This window comes from Elephas maximus, chromosome 20, assembly GCF_024166365.1.
Source record: "Elephas maximus indicus isolate mEleMax1 chromosome 20, mEleMax1 primary haplotype, whole genome shotgun sequence".
Lineage (NCBI taxonomy): Eukaryota > Metazoa > Chordata > Mammalia > Proboscidea > Elephantidae > Elephas > Elephas maximus.
The window spans coordinates 38097023-38112960 of NC_064838.1; the positions used below are offsets into that span (position 1 = coordinate 38097023).

Genomic DNA, 15938 nt, shown 5'->3' on the forward strand with positions numbered 1-15938 from the left:
AAATCTAATCTTCACATGGAGGAGAATTTAAACTAATGATGATACCAACTGGATATATAATAATATTTTTTTACGTGCGATAAAGGTATTGTGGTTAAACAGATATAATCGCAGAGATAAATACGTATTTATGAGGTGATATAATACTCCTGATTTGGTATAAAACGATGCAGCGGAGGAGGCAAAATTGTGCATGTGTGTTAGAGAGGAAGGGACAGCTGAAACAAGCCAGTCACATGTTGATAATTGTGGAAAAGAATGGGATAGTCTCTCTACTTCTGTTTATGTTTGAATATTGTCATAATAAAAAGTAAACCATAAAATAAAATTATAGTGATAAAGCAAACGCAAAACAAAACAAAAAACCAAGAGTTAACAGTAAATCCATGCTACCCCACCGTGTGGGAGTAGTGGGAAGAACATGGGCTTTGGAATGAGACAGCTCTGAGTTCAAACCTCAGCTCAACACCTAAAGCTCTGTGACTTTGAGCTGGTTATTGAATCTCTCTGACTCAGAGAGAGATTCAATTTTCCCATATGTCACATGGATGCTGGGTTGGAGATAACATTCTAATACCACTACTGAGAAGGCACAGAAGCAGAATGTTTTGGTGTTTGAATGAAACCTGGAGATCATTCAGGCTCCAGGTTTTTAACCTCTCTTGGATGATGGACCTCATTGAAAATCTGACGAAAACTATACGTACCTCTCTAGAGAAATGCACATACTTCATGTATACGCACAATTTCTAAGCATACAATTTTAGTCTGATCTAGCCCAATGTTTTCATTTTATGCCTACATGAAAACCTAGGTAAGTCAAGTGACTTGCTGAGGTCTTGTAGCAAGTTAGTGGCAAAGACATTAATTTCTTGGCTGATAGGCAGGTGCGTTTTCCATGGCAGTCACACTTTTTACGTGAGTGTCTGAGTTCAGGTTGAGAGTAATGTTATGGAGAGACCTACTTTGAGGGAGCCTGGAGAGCTGAATGTTTCTGCTTCATCCTGGAAGCCTATGTGGAACATAGGCTAATCCAGGGCCTGGTGCAAAGCCAGCGGGCACAGAGGACTGGTGGGTCACTGGAGTTGAGCAGCATGGAGGGACTCAGCCCTCACCTGCAACACCATTGAGGCTCACAAGGATGTCAGAGTGTGACGCGCCATCAGCACCATTTTATAGCCCTTTTCAGAGTCCTTTATTGAACGTCTTAGTCAATTCTCCCAAGAGGCAGGGGAGGGCTTACTGCCTCTTCTCCCAGATAAGAAGTTCAGAGTGGTTATGGAAGATGGTAGCAGAGCTGGGCTTGACCCAGGTCCCCTGACTGCAGAGCCTGGTTATTTCTGCCTCCTCATGACCCTTGTGTGATGATTAAGAAGTCTTTTAATTCCTCTAAACTGGTCCATTTCCCTTAGACCTGAAAATTGAGGTACACTGAATTACATTTTGCTCTTTATGTCTGCTTGTGGCTTATTTCCCCCTTAAGTTTAATAAGTATTTAATGAGCAACCGTGATACAAAGACATTGTTTTATAGTTCAAGAAAAACAATGTGAAGAAATAGTAGTAATAATAATAGCTAATTTTTTTTTTAGCATTCTATTCTAGGCATTGTTCTAAGCATATATATGTGCTCATTTAATGTTAACAACTGTGAGGTGAGTACTATGATTGCATCCATTTTTTCAAGTGAAGAAATAAATGCATAGAGATGTTAAGTAACTTGGCTTGGGTCATAGCAGCTGGTGAAGGGCATCACAGGGAATTCTAGCTCAGGGACTGTGAGCCCAGAGCCCATACTCTTAATCACCTCACTCTGCTGCCCACCAGTATGAGAGAGAAGTGACAGAAATAATGATAAGTTCAGCCAGTGTTAAAGGTGCTTTACAGCTATTTGTTGATCCCTGCAAATACCCTCTGAGTAAGGTATTATTATCCCTCTCTGTTTCAGATGAAGATATTGAGGCTCAGAGAGCAGGGACTTAACCCAAGGTTAATTTCTACTTGCCCTAAAAATAAAGTATCTGGTCCACGCTTACCTCTTAGTCCTCATCTCTTACCACATTAGGCAAAGGCTCCCTGTTGTTGCTGCCATTATACCCAGCTCTTCTCTGGAGTACTTTGCAAACATGTAACAATATAATTAATAAGTAATTACTTGTGTTGCCTCCCTCCAGTCCATTCTTTCATAAAACCTCAGTAATGCACAAATGCAAATCTGATCCGTCACCTTTCTGTTTAAAGCCTTTCTTTGACTTCCCATTGCTTTGGGATAAAAAGCAAGATGTCTCCTGTGGCCCCAGAGGCCCTAGAGGGCCTTCCTGCACCCACGTCACCCCCTGCCCTTGGTGTTCCACACTGGCTGCCTCTCTGCCCCTTAGACATGCCGGGCTTTCTCCTGCCTCAGGGCCTTTGCGTGTCTGCTCCATCCCTGTGAATGGGTGTTTCTGCTCTCTCTTCACGTAGCTAAGCTTTGCTCATCCTTTATGTCTCAACTGAAGGATCTCATCCTTAGAGAAGCCTTCCTCATACCAAGGCCCTCATCTAAGTTGCCAGTTGCCATCAAGTCATTGATGACTCAGGGTGACTCCATGTGTGTCAGAGTAGAACTGTGCGCCATATAGTTTTTGATGGCTGGTTTTTACAAAGTAAATGGCCAGGCCATTCTTCCGAGGTGCCTCTGGTAGCTCTTGAACCTCCAGCCTTTTGGTTAGCAGCTGAGTGCATTAACTGTTTATACTACCCAGGGACTCCCATTATTTGCTTTCATAGGACTCACGTATTTTCTTACCACATTGTATTTGTGTTGGATTTTTTTAATGCCTACTTTTTCTACTAGACCAAACTCCATGAAGGTAGGGATCATATGTGTTTTAATCATGACTCTGTCCTTTGCACAGAACATAACACCTAGCATGTAGTTGGCCCTCATATATCTTTGCTTATTTGGTGCCTGACAGAGCAGGATTTGAACCCAAATTTGAACTGCCTCCAAAGTACTGCCTCCCACTATTGGTAAGAAGTAGAGAAGAAGCTGACACTTACAGGTCCCTTAAAGAACTAATTTTCTAAGAAGTACTCTTTGGGAAATGCTGGTTTAAAACAAACATGAAAAGCTGCTTTTTGAAAACATTTTTAGGCAAGCGCTTTGCGTCTGGATCAGCTGACAAAAGTGTTATTATCTGGACATCCAAATTGGAAGGCATTCTGAAGTACACGTAAGTTTCCGGTTTGGTTTATAGTGTTTTTAGTTTGACCCTTATCTTTTTGAGTGACTGAAGCAAAAGCCCCTTAGAAAAGATGGAAGGAGGAACTTTTTTCTCTGAAATTGAACTTGGAATTAATTTATGGGTGTGTGTAGTGGTTATAGGGAAGCTGGGTAATAAGCAAATGAACATTTCTTGAGCACTTACTGCCATGGCCAGCACTGGGCTTGGTGTGTCGTAGAGTTCATCTCAGTTAATCTGACATTGCAGATTCCACTCCCAGCCCCAACCTGGACCTCTTCCAGTGTCCCCATCTTAGGGAATGGCCTCACCTCCACTCAGTGTCAAAAGCTGGAAACACAGGGTCAGCTGTGCACCAGGTAGGAGGAACTGGTTTGGTTTGTCCAGTTCAAACCCCTGCTGAGAATTTGCATTCCATCCCCAGATGTACTGAATCAGAATCTAAATTTTAACAAGATTCCCAGGCGATTCTTATATGTAACTTCCTGGAAACTTATTAGAAATGCAAATTCTCAGTAGGGCTCAAATTGGAACCATTTCACAGCTCTGGTTATTTCCTCATCCCTCCACCTAGTTGACCCCACTCACCCTGCAGATCTCAGGCTCAGATGCTACTTCTTCAGGGAGCCTTTCCTGCCCCTGTAGACTAGGCCAGGTCTCCTTCCTGGTGTTTTTCACAGTTGTGGTTTCACGTTTGCTTTCGTCATTGACTGATGCCTCCCAGCAGCCAGTAAGCTCCATGCAGGCAGAGACTGCGTCTGCTTTCGCTAATCATTGTGTCCCTCGTGCTAGCACAGTGCTGGTTATCAGCAGGCAATGTTTGAACGAATGAATGAACAAATGAACAAATGAAAGAATGAAACTGGGGCCCAGATGCCACGCGTGGTGCGTGACTCTCACTCCGTTTTCATTGTTGTGTAAATATTTGCCCTGTTTCCAGATCTTGGCCTGTAATGTTTTCATTGCTCTGCTCCGGTATTTCCAATCCTCCACAAAGCAGTGAGAGGAACCCCATTAATAAAGCACTTACTGTGCTCCTGGCATGATTCTAGTGCTTTACATCATTATCTCATCAGATCGTAAGCCCGAAGTGTCCAGCAGATAGTCCTGGGGGAGGTGGCGTTTAGCTAGGCCAGAATGGTGGGTAATATTTCGAGAAACGAAAAGTGGGGTGAGGGGCAATCCACAAGGAGAAGAGTTACACCCTGAGCTTTTGGTGGGTTACTTGCAGAAGCACTGTGGTGTGTAATCAGAGAGGCTGTGGGCTTATCCTTAAAATCTGCAGCTGTAGCCACTGAAGCTATTGTGGTTTGTGTGTAATAACCTACAGTTGTTTACTTCCCAGGCACAGTGATTCTATACAATGTGTCTCCTACAACCCTGTGACCCACCAACTGGCATCCTGCTCCTCCAATGACTTTGGTAGGTTCTGATTTCTGATGTCTTGTCTTGGAATAACTGAAAATCTGGGCTACAAATACTGACATCCAGGCTGAATGTGGTGGTTTTGTCCTAAAGGGATTAATGCTACTTCTCTTCCTTCAACGTCTGGGGAGAGGCTGACAGTTACTCTTTAAGCTGTGTAGAAACCGAGAGCATGAATGATGAGGTTGAGTCTGGCAAGAAATGTGGGAGACAGCAGGGAGGGCCTCAGGGGAAGGTGAGTGGGAAGAAGGACAGGAGGCTGCAGGCACCGCACAGGTGTTGCCGCTTCAGAGAAACCTCCCTGAATCCCATAGGCAAGGACAGTTCAGTTGTCCCTACCTCTGTGCCCCCACCGCCATGTATGTGTGAAATTCTCCACTGTTTCAACTGGCCTTCGTGCAGTGTATTGTCATTTCTTGTTTATGAGCAGCAGCTATCCTCCCTGAGGGGCTGCACACCCTGAGGAGCTCACCCTGGCCTCACACACACACTGGGTGGGGCTGGCATGGAGGAGTGCTCAGTAAAAAGTTTACCAAGTGAGGGAGTGATGGTGGGGAATGGCTATCACTCATCTCTACTAAAGGTCACACTTCGGATTTTCAGTGCCATCAATTCTGTCTGTCTTGCTAAGAGATCGAAGGGTACAATGGAATGGCCATTAGACAAGGAGCCAGAGACCTCAGCCCTCTCTCTACTTCAGTTTCCTTATCTGTTGTTGTTGTTACGTGCCATCGAGTCGGTTCCGATTCATAGCGACCCTATGCACAACAGAACGAAAGGTCCTGAGCCATCCTTACAATTGTTGCCATGCTTGAGCTCATTGTTGCAGCCACTGTGTCAATCCACTTCATTGAGGGTCTTCCTCTTTTCTGCTGACCCTGTACTCTGCCAAGCATGACGTCCTTCTGCAGGGACTGATCCCTCCTGACAACATGTCCAAAGTATGTAAGACGCAGTCTCACCATCCTTGCCTCTAAGGAGCATTCTGGCTGTACTTCCTCCAAGACAGATTTGTTCTTTCTTTTGGCAGTCCATGGTATATTCCGTATTCTTCGCCAACACCACAATTCAAAGGCGTCAATTCTTCTTCCGTCTTCCTTATTAATTGTCCAGCTTTCACATGCACATGATGTGATTGAAAATACCATGGCTTGGGTCAGGCGCACCTCAGTCTTCAAGGTGACATCTTCGCTCTTCAACACTTTAAAGAGGTCCTTTGTAGCAGATTTACCCAATGCAACGCATCTTTTGATTTCTTGACTGCTGCTTCCATGGCTGTTGATTGTGGATCCAAGTAAAATGAAATCCTTCACTACTTCAATCTTTTCTCCGTTTATGATGATGTTGCTTATTGGTCCAGTTGTGAGGATTTTTGTTTTCTTTATGTTGAGGTGTAATCCATACTGAAGGCTGTGGTCTTTGATCTTCATTAGTAAGTGCTTCAAGTCCTCTTCACTTTCAGCAAGCAAAGTTGTGTCATCTGCATAACGCAGGTTGTTAATGAGTCTTCCTCCAATCCTGATGTTATCCATAGTTTGTTATGATCCACACAGTTGAATGCCTTTGCATAGTCAATAAAGGTAAACATCCTTCTGGTGTTCTCTGCTTTCAGCCAGGATCCATCTGACATCAGCAATGATATCCTTGGTTCTGAAACCGGCCTGAATTTCTGGAACTCCTTGTTGATATACTGCTACAGCCGTTTTTGAATGATCTTCAGCAAAATTTTGCTTGCGTGTGATATTAATGATATTGTTCTATAATTTCCATGTTCGGTTGGATCACCTTTCTTGGGAATAGGCATAAATATGGATCTCTTCCAGTCAGTTGGCCAGGAAGCTGTCTTCCATATTTCTTGGCATAGACAAGTGAGCACCTCCAGCACTGCATCTGTTTGTTGAAGCATCTCAATTGATATTCCATCAATTCCTGAAGCCTTGTTTTTCACCAGTGCCTTCAGAGCAGGTTGGACTTCTTCCTTCATTACCATCGGTTCCTGATCACATGCCACCTCTTGAAATGGTTGAACATCAACTAATTCTTTTTGGTATAATGACTCTGTGTATTCCTTCCATCTTCTTTTGATGCTTCCTGCGTTGTTTAATATTTTCCCCATAGAATCCTTCACTATTGCAACTCGAGGCTTGAATTTTTTCTTCAGTTCTTTCAGCTTGAGAAACGCCGAGCGTGTTCTTCCCTTTTGGTTTTCCATCTCCAGCTCTTTGCAGATGTCATTATAATACTTCACTTTGTCTTCTCGAGACGCCCTTTGAAATCTTCTGTTCAGTTCTTTTACTTCATCAATTCTTCCTTTTGCTTTAGCTGCTTGACGTTCTAGAGCAAGTCCTATTACCCACCCAGTCAACCTCACAGATACAGTTCCAAGTTTAAGGGAGAATGTAATTGAAAGCACATTGTACACGTAAATGGGGAAGGGACTGTCATTCATTAAAACAAAATTTAGCATTTTCTCCATGTGAGGCATTGATCAATGTGCTTACTTTGGAGATTAAGAAGAGAAGATAGAATCCTTGCCCTCAAGCAGCTTGTAGTCTGGGTGGTGGTGGGCACCCTGGCAGAATAAAAAATATAATATTAATAGTAATATTTGTTGAATGTGAAGTGATCAGCACTGTACTAACAGTTAAAAATGAGTTCCTGTTTGAACTCTATGCCAGCCCCTGAGGTTCGGTGTTACTCTTATTCCCATTCTACCGATGAAAAAGAACTGGGGTCTACAGCAGTTCAGTGATGTGCCAGAGGTCAAATTCGTGGAGCCGGGTTTTGAACCCAGGCCGTGTGCTTGCACCCAGATCTGTTCTGGTGAGCGCCATGAAGGGAAGGCCCAAGGGAAGAGTCTCCTGTGGCTGGAAGCTCTGGCAGGCTCAGTGGAGCAGAGATAATATGTGCACAGGTTAAAATGTTTGGGGAGACATTCTGGACCAGGGAAAGAGAAAGATAATTTGTTTGCTGTTGGAATTTGCCATGTAAATATATTTTTACACTAGGTTGACCTTCTGTGCTGGCTCAGGCAAAAGCATAGAATTTGCTTATGTTGTCTGGACATACACCTGTTGTTGTGGGGCACTGAGCTAGAAGCATCTAGGGGCAGGAGGGACCTAGCCTCAGGTGACCAGTGAACCATGGACAGGGCCCCGCTCAGGCAGGGTCATGTGCCATGCTGAGGCCTGGGAAAGGAACCTGGATTTTCAGAAAGCATCAGTCATTGCTTCGAATATTAAGTTGTAAACGGGGTGCAATGAACAGTGAAGTTGTCATTTCTTTGAGAGTTAAACCCCTGAAATCTTGACATTAAAAAATTATTTGTATACTAATTATTTAATTAACAAAAACATTTATTTAAAAAGTTAGAAATTCACTGTTTACAAAAAAATAGTTATAGATTCACGGTAAATTGCAAAGCTATTACTGAGAAATCTTAGTTACCGTTCATCCAGCCTCCCCCAGTGGTGGCATCTTATGTAACAACTGTACAGTATTACAGCCAGGAAACTAGGATCGGCACCATGTGTGTGTAGGTCTGTATCATTTTAGCGCATGTGTACATGACTATCACAGTACAGAACTACCCCCATCACCACAAAGATACCCCTTTACAGTCACACCCACCCCCTTAACCCCTATTACCCCAAGCCCCTGGTAACCACAGGTTTGTTCTCTAGCTCTGTAATTTTGTCTTTGGAGGATGGTATATAAATGGAATCATACAGTATATAACCTTTTGAGGTTTTTTTTTTCACTCAGCAAAATGCCATGGAGATCCATCTAAGTTGTTTGATATATCAATAGTTTGTTCCTTTTTATTACTGAGTACTATTCCTACCAATGTCTGTTATTGTTTTGTGTTGAAGGCTTGTGGTCTCCTGAACAGAAGTCTGTCTCCAAGCACAAATCAAGCAGCAGGATCACCTGCTGCAGGTAAGTTGAGATGGTTCTGAAGGTAGGCTTTATGCTCCCTCTTCTTCCGAAGAAACTCTCACAACCCAATTATTTCACACAGCAGAGAAGGCCATGTGTTAACTAGTGGGTCTGGACCTCTGTGTTCCTCTTTTGTCTCCTTCATTGGAAAGACCTGTGCCTTAATCATCAAGCAGAAGAAAACTACAAGTTCCCTTCTTGCTCCTGTCTAGCATCAGGTGTCCTCAACATTCAGTGTACTCAGTGGAGGCTCTCTGGAAACGTGAGGCTGCCTGTCCTCTGCACAGTTGTCCAGGCAGCATGTGTGGTGGAGAAAGCTTAGGCTTTGATGCTAGACCTGGTTTAGAATAAAGATTCTGCCACTGACAAGCTCTGTGACCTTGAGTAAGTTACCCAATTTCTCTGAACTGGAGCCTTCAGCTCCTCTTATCTGACAGATGGGGATAAAAATACCGACTTGGCAGGGTTGCTCTGAAATGCACACAAACCAGTGAGTATAAAGCCTGCAGCACAGCGCCTGGCATAGAGTGGGCACTCCGTAAACCTTAGCCATGATTGCTGTTCAGCTTCCGAGTATAGCCTTTCTTTCATTCAAAAACATCTATAGAGCTCATACTGCATGTCAAGTCCTGTCCTAGGAGCTGGGAATACATGAAGACATGGGTTCTGTTCTTCAGGCATTCTTGAAGTGGGAGGGGGATGTAATGGAGAGTGGGGAGCAGGGGCTGGCCGAGAGATGCAGGCACGTGCTACGCGCCATCATGGAGGTAAGTACAGAGAGCCGTGGGCACCGCTGCCTTCACATCTCATGGTAGATACCAGAAACAAGTGGGATTTTAAGTTTGGTCCTCTGATTTTACATCAGGACCAAGGATGAAGAAACCGTGGCCTTGCTGTTGTTGCCTCATCAGACTATATTTCAAACCAGGGTGTCAGCCTTCTCACTGAGTTCTACCTTCCTTTCCCTGTCCAATGCTCCTTGTTGTTTGTGTGCACAGCTGGACAAATGATGGTCAGTACCTGGCCCTGGGGATGTTCAATGGGGTCATCAGTATCCGGAACAAAAGCGGCGAAGAGAAAGTGAAGATCGAGCGGCCGGGGGGCTCCCTCTCCCCGATATGGTCCATCTGCTGGAACCCTTCAAGGTGTGCTTCCAGCTGTTCTCCTCCTAGGACAAGCCCCATTATGGACAAGGCTTTGCTCTGCAGGCCAGGTTTTTCTCTCTCCCTGAGGTCTCCATGCTATTGAGAAGCTTCTCATCTCATGTAATTGGTCTTGCTTTTAACCTGTTCCATTTGAATGGAATTTTTTAAGAGCCCTTCTTGAGTTTTAGAGTGAATCCCTGAGATTTAGCTAAGCAAATAAGTTATTTAGACCAGCCCAAAGTGTGTATGTGTGTGTGGTGTGTGCCTGTGTGTATATGGTGTGTGTGTGTGTGTGTGTGTGTGTGTGTGGTGTGTGAGTGACACAGGAGGGCTCTTCCTTATGAATTAACCGCCCACCTCTCTGCTGTGGCTCTGTGGAAGCATCTCTATAGGACAAGCTTAGGAATGCCCATCTATTTTCACCTTTTTCAGTTCCTCCCTCCAAGTCTGGGCAGAACATGTGCCCAGTAATAAAGAGGTGAAGATAGCTTTTTCACCAGCCTTTTTTTGCTGCCCTTGACAAAAAGTAAAAATTCCCCAAACTTAAGTCTGCATATGCCCAAAAGCCGATAGGTCCGCACACAATTGGCATCTACTTTCTCAAACCTTACACACACTTCCTTTCTAGGCCCAGCGGACTTTGAGGGTGGACTTAATAGCTTTGTGTGCTCTTTGTATAGTCCTATAGTATCATTAAACCATCAATATCCTCTGCAGAATCCTCTGAAGGTAAATTAAAGGCCACCCTACCACCAAGTACCTAATGTTTATCAGCCCAATGTCATTTTATAGGAGGGTGCCTACTTGATTTAGAAGGCTGTTTAAATCCATTGCCCAGCCTACACCAGATTATTATGCTTCTTCCAAGGCTGTACCATGCATGTCTAATGCCTTCAAAGGCCATTAGCTTGCCTCAGAGTTCCTGCTGTTTGGTTTTGTGGCCACAGATGACTCTGTGGTTTCAGGGTACCATTTTTAATTCATGAGAAGCAGGATGCCCAGTGTACCTGGAGGCTGTCCTCCTCCGGATAGGGCTCAGGGACTTCTTGACAGGTTTTGAAATTATAGCTTTAGGGTAGTTCTAGGCAATGTGATTGTGAACAACCACTTACTGTCTACAGCCGATGGGAGAATTTCTGGATGAACAGAGAGCACGAGGATGCCGAGGAAGCCCTTGTCAACAGATATTTTCAGGAGCTCCCTTCCACTTGGAAGTCAGCAATGTACAGTAGTCAGGGTAGTGAGGCAGAGGAGGAAGAGCCAGAGGAAGAGGACGACAGTCCCAGGGACGACAACTTGTGAGTGTGTCCTGAGGAGCGAGAACCCTCCCGGTCAGGGATCAGGCCTCAGCGCAGACCTGAGGAGGCAGGGGCTGTCAGGGGCGCCTTTGCCAAGAGGGCCCCAGGGGAGCAATGCAGGGCCAGGGGAGTTGGTGCTGAAAGCCCCCGCCCCCCCAGCAACGGAATGCACCCTTCAGAGTTGTATGGGGGGCATGGAATTATCCTCGGAGAAGTTTTAGAAAATACTGAAAAGTCTAAAGGAGAAGGTTCAAATTTCTATAAAAGCCATCCCCTGAGAAAACCACTGTTAGGATTTGGGTGCGTTTCCCCTCAGTTTTTTAGTGTGTTCATATAGTTAACTAAATTACATCCTTTTTTTTTTTTTTTTGGTTCTCACTTAACATCCTAGAGTGAACTGTTTCCAGTAACATTAGAGAAGTCCTTTGAAAACATGACTTCTCATTTCTTGAGCATTTCCCCTGTTACACATCCCATGCTGCATCTCACCTTGCATTTGTCAGGACGCATTGGAGAGGAAGCCCTCATGCTCCCCACAGTTCTTACATCCCAATACTGGCTGCCCAGGCATTCTTCTGCCCTTCAGTTGAGATTACCTGGGGGACAGACATTGGCAGGCGGGAGTGGGGAAAGCTCGGGTGGCCAGGACATTCTGATTGACCAATAGTGATTTAGCTTGGGACTTTCGACACTGTGCTATATGGCACCCAGGGTTCCTTGGAAGAGCCCCAGGCATCAGAAGGTGGGAGGGAGGGACAAAGACAAGGAGGCTGTTGTAGGCTTCAGGTCCCCATCTGCACTTCAGCCAGAGCAGCCCCAGTTTTCTTGTTTGACATTAGTTTTTTGGATTTTTTTTTTTCCCAGTACAGGGTCCCACTGCCAAGGGGGAAAAAAAAAAAAGGCCGGAAGCTACCAGTCCAGCTCTTAGGGGCTGACCCCAGCCTAGTGTGGTCTTTCTAAGAGAGCCACTGGGGGCTGGGCTTCTGGACTGAAGTTCACCTCTAGGAGCTGGAGATGACCCTCCTTCCTGTTCACATCCCTCTTTGTCTTTTTTTTCCCTTTAATAATGAGCTAGCGCCTATGATGATTTGCCACTATTGGCTGGATTTTGAAAGAAGGCTGCCTATGGATTGTCTAGTGGTGGTGCCAGAAAAGCTGGAGTTAATAAACAAAGGAGAGGCCACATGAGCGGGATGAGGACCCGGCCTCAAGGGCTGAGAACACCTCTGTCTTGGACAGAATTCTTGAGTAGCTTGTTCCCCATCCTCAGCTGTGGGGGCTCTTCCTTTGTGCTAGTCCTACAGCTGAGTCTCAAGGCACGGGTTTTGACAGTTGCTCCGTTTCAGTGATGGATGTTGGTCCCCAGAGGGCCCACTGCTCTTTTTTTTATTAGATCCAGTCAGGAACTATTTCAACTGTGTGGGAACCCCAACTGAAAGAAGCTGGTTTCTAGATATTAACTTTCCCTTTTCGAGAAGAGCAAGCAGTCCATTAATAAGTCAGAGTCTGTGTCTTCCCACCACAAAAAATCTGTTTCTCAGCCATCTCTCCAGATGCTTATCACATAAGAGAAGAGCAGTCCTAGATCTGCAACCTTGCTCTTTCTTAGCTCCACTTCCCAGAAAGCTTTGAAGTGCGGGCTATATGCTCTTCAGCTTGGCAGTGCCCTATCACCATAAGCTTGTGGCAAGGGATTCGGTGAAGTAATAGATCCCAGAAGGGGCTTGAGCTTCACCGCTGCTTTGTCCCATTGGGCTGATTGGTAGATTGATGGGCTAAATTATAACTTGTGGCCTCAATACAGTTGTACAACAATTGGCAACCTGACGCCTGGGCCAGGGCTTTCTTTTCCTATTGTTTATGAAACCCTTAGTGCTACACTCCTCAGCAGACCATGGCCCCACATAACTTCTTTTGTCTTCTGTTGATTAGAGAGGAACGTAATGACATCCTGGCCATAGCTGACTGGGGACAGAAACTTTCCTTCTACCAGCTCAGTGGTAAACAGGTATGTAGCTCTGTGCAAACTTTGTGGGAGATAAAGTTGCAGTCATACCTGTTATGGTATATTTTGGCCTTCTGACGTAGTATTATTACAAATTGTACATTGTTACTGTCAGCTTCTCCTATCAAGCATTTATTGTGATACTAGGTACTGTGCTCAATGCTTTGTATGCTTGATCTTATTTAATTCTTAAAACATTCCTGTTAAGTAGGTACTTTCATTATCATCATTTAAAAAAAGGGTGACAAAGACGCAGAGCAAGGAAATAATATGCCCAAGTCCCACCAGCTGGTAAACAATGGGGCCTGGGATTAAAACCCAGACCACTTTGACTCTAACATCTTGCTCTCCATCATGACTGTACCTTCTTGTATTTGCATTCATCACCCTACTAACCTGAATGAGCACCGTCTTAAGCCGCCCTTCAAGCCCGTGTTAGGAGCAGCTGACATTAGGCTGTGTGGGTCAGAGCCTCTGCCTTGCAAGAACTCACAGGCTGGCGGGTGGGGCACACTTAAGAGCAGACACTCCCAGTGCCACGCAGTAAGTGGCACAGTGGAGAGTTGTGCAGACAGACAGCTGTAGGGACACAGAAGAGGGTGACATCACTGCTTGTGGGAGATGGGAGATTTCGTAGAGGTGGTCTTAGAGCAGATGAGTAGGAATTTTCTAGAAAAAGGAGCCAAGCTGCTTAGTATGTTTCTGTCACCGTTCACCAAGTATAGGGAAATTGTGGCCATTATATCTTCAAATATTTTTTCTTCCCCATTCTCTCCTATCCTTCTGGGACTCAATTCCACATACATGAGACACTTTGATATTGTGGCCCGGGTCACTGAAGCCTGTTTGTTTTTTTTTTTATTCTCTGATCTTAAGATTGGATGATTTCTGTGGCTCCATCTTCAACTTCATTGACTCTTCTTTTATTTCCAATATGGTGTTAAGTCCCATTCAGTGAATTTTTTATTTCAATTATTTTTCAGTTCTAGAATTTCCTTTTTTTTGTGTAGTTTTTATTTTCTTGCTGAATATGCTGTATTCATTGCAAGCATATTTTCCTTTCTGTCTTTGAGCATAATTATTAATAAACCAAAACCCAACGAGACCATTGCCATCGAGTCAATTCTGACTCATTGCAACCCTATAGGACAGAGTAGAACTACCCATAGGGTTTCCTAGGCTGTAATCTTTATGGAAGCAGACTGCCACATCTTTCTCCCATAGAGTGGCTAGTAGGTTCGAACTGCCAAACTTTTGGTTAGCAGCCAAGCACTTAACCACTGCACCACCAGGGCTCCTTTCCTCTCACTGAAGTTGGTGGGAAGAAAAACCCTTAATTGTATTGAGACTATAATGGATTCAGAAACGTTTTTTTTCTTGGTGTGTGTACTTTCTCCTCAGATTGGGAAGGATCGGTTGCTGAACTTTGACCCTTGCTGCATCAGCTACTTTCCTAAAGGGGAGTACATTTTGCTGGGGGGCTCAGACAAGCAAGTGTCTCTTTTCACCAAGGATGGAGTGCGGCTTGGGACTGTTGGGGAGCAGAACTCCTGGGTGTGGACATGTAAAGTGAAACCCGATTCCAACTATGTGGTAAGAGGAAGGTTCTTCTCTTGGGCTTTTGCTTGAGGAGGCCCTAAACTTCAGTCCTGCTTAGCCAGTCAGAATATTGCCATTTGCTCCTGACACGTGGGAGATTAGACCCTTTCTCCACAGAAAGCTGGAAATTGACAACTGTCTTCCGTTCCAGGTGGTAGGCTGCCAGGATGGCACCATTTCCTTCTACCAGCTAATTTTCAGCACAGTTCACGGGCTCTATAAGGATCGGTATGCCTACAGGGACAGCATGACTGATGTTATCGTGCAGCATCTGATCACCGAGCAGAAAGGTAAAAGGCAGGTATGAGAGAGAGGCTGAGGGAGCTGGCGACAGAACAAGTGAAATGATGGCCTTTTGAGAACATGTTAGACCACTGCTTCTTGCCTTTTTTTTTTTTTTTTAATGAAAGCAATAAACCCTCTTTCTAAAAAAACTGTACACACAGAATTTTGCAGATAATTCCAAGGGGTACCTGGTATGTGGACTCTGGCTAAGGAGGGATAGCTTGCCGCAAGCCAGGGCAGAGTGGTTGACCTGAGCTGGTCTCTGTGGACCTAAATCCCTTCTGGTCCAAGTCACTTCTAGGGTACCTCTCACCACAGTTTGCACTGGCCTCCTGGCACGTCCTTCCCCTGAGATAAGCAGGGCCACTGGGCTGAGCATAGGCTTTGGGCAGTACATCAGGGCTCCAGTCCTTATGCAGTCAGCCCAAGCTCAAACCGCTTTCTCCTCTTCCTGCTGAGTAGCGATCGTGATTAAACGGGCTAGGAATCCACTTGTTTTAAGTGTGTTCCTAACCAGCTGTGCTGTCCGCCCCACGCTGCATTGGCCTGTAGAGCTCCAGGTTGACGGTGGTTCCCCTCTAGGAGCACCTCTCTTTGAAGATTCCAGCTGTGATGATATGGGTGTAGCCACTTGGGCAGCTTGCCAGGTTCCTTTCTGGGCACATATTCCCCACCTGGATGGCAGTGAGAGTATGAGAGCCTAGTGTGGACCAGAAATGTGTTGTCAAGGGTGGGAGTGGCCAGAGCTGAGCTGAGATCAGTCACTTAGGCAGGCCCCAGGTCATCAGGGGCCGTTAGTGCTGTGCAAGGAGATTAGATTTAGACTCAGCAAGTGATGAAATCTTGTTTTCCATACTTAATTGCAAGCTTTTGACCACAAAAATTGCATTGTATGTGACTTTGAATCCCAGTGCTTAGCAGAGTTGATTGTACATGTTAGACACTCTGTAAAGATTTTTTGGATGAGAGTGTCTCATTTAATTGCTAGTAGCATTAAGTAAATCATAGCTTTTAATTTC

At 44.9% G+C, this 15938-nt stretch overlaps 1 protein-coding gene across 5 annotated transcripts in view; it reads left to right on the forward strand.

Moving 5' to 3' along the window:
* IFT122 (intraflagellar transport 122) overlaps positions 1-15938 on the forward strand; it is a 69566-nt gene that overhangs the window by 13142 nt on the left and 40486 nt on the right. For 2 of the 5 annotated variants that reach the window (XM_049862415.1, XM_049862417.1), the window contains exons 4-11: positions 3136-3214; positions 4569-4645; positions 8521-8587; positions 9586-9732; positions 10854-11030; positions 12963-13038; positions 14437-14628; positions 14786-14924. In XM_049862415.1, the coding sequence (XP_049718372.1) occupies positions 3136-3214; positions 4569-4645; positions 8521-8587; positions 9586-9732; positions 10854-11030; positions 12963-13038; positions 14437-14628; positions 14786-14924 (954 nt within the window). The remainder of the gene's footprint in view (positions 1-3135; positions 3215-4568; positions 4646-8520; positions 8588-9585; positions 9733-10853; positions 11031-12962; positions 13039-14436; positions 14629-14785; positions 14925-15938) is intronic. The other 3 variants (XM_049862418.1, XM_049862419.1, XM_049862420.1) reach the window with 2 other exon arrangements.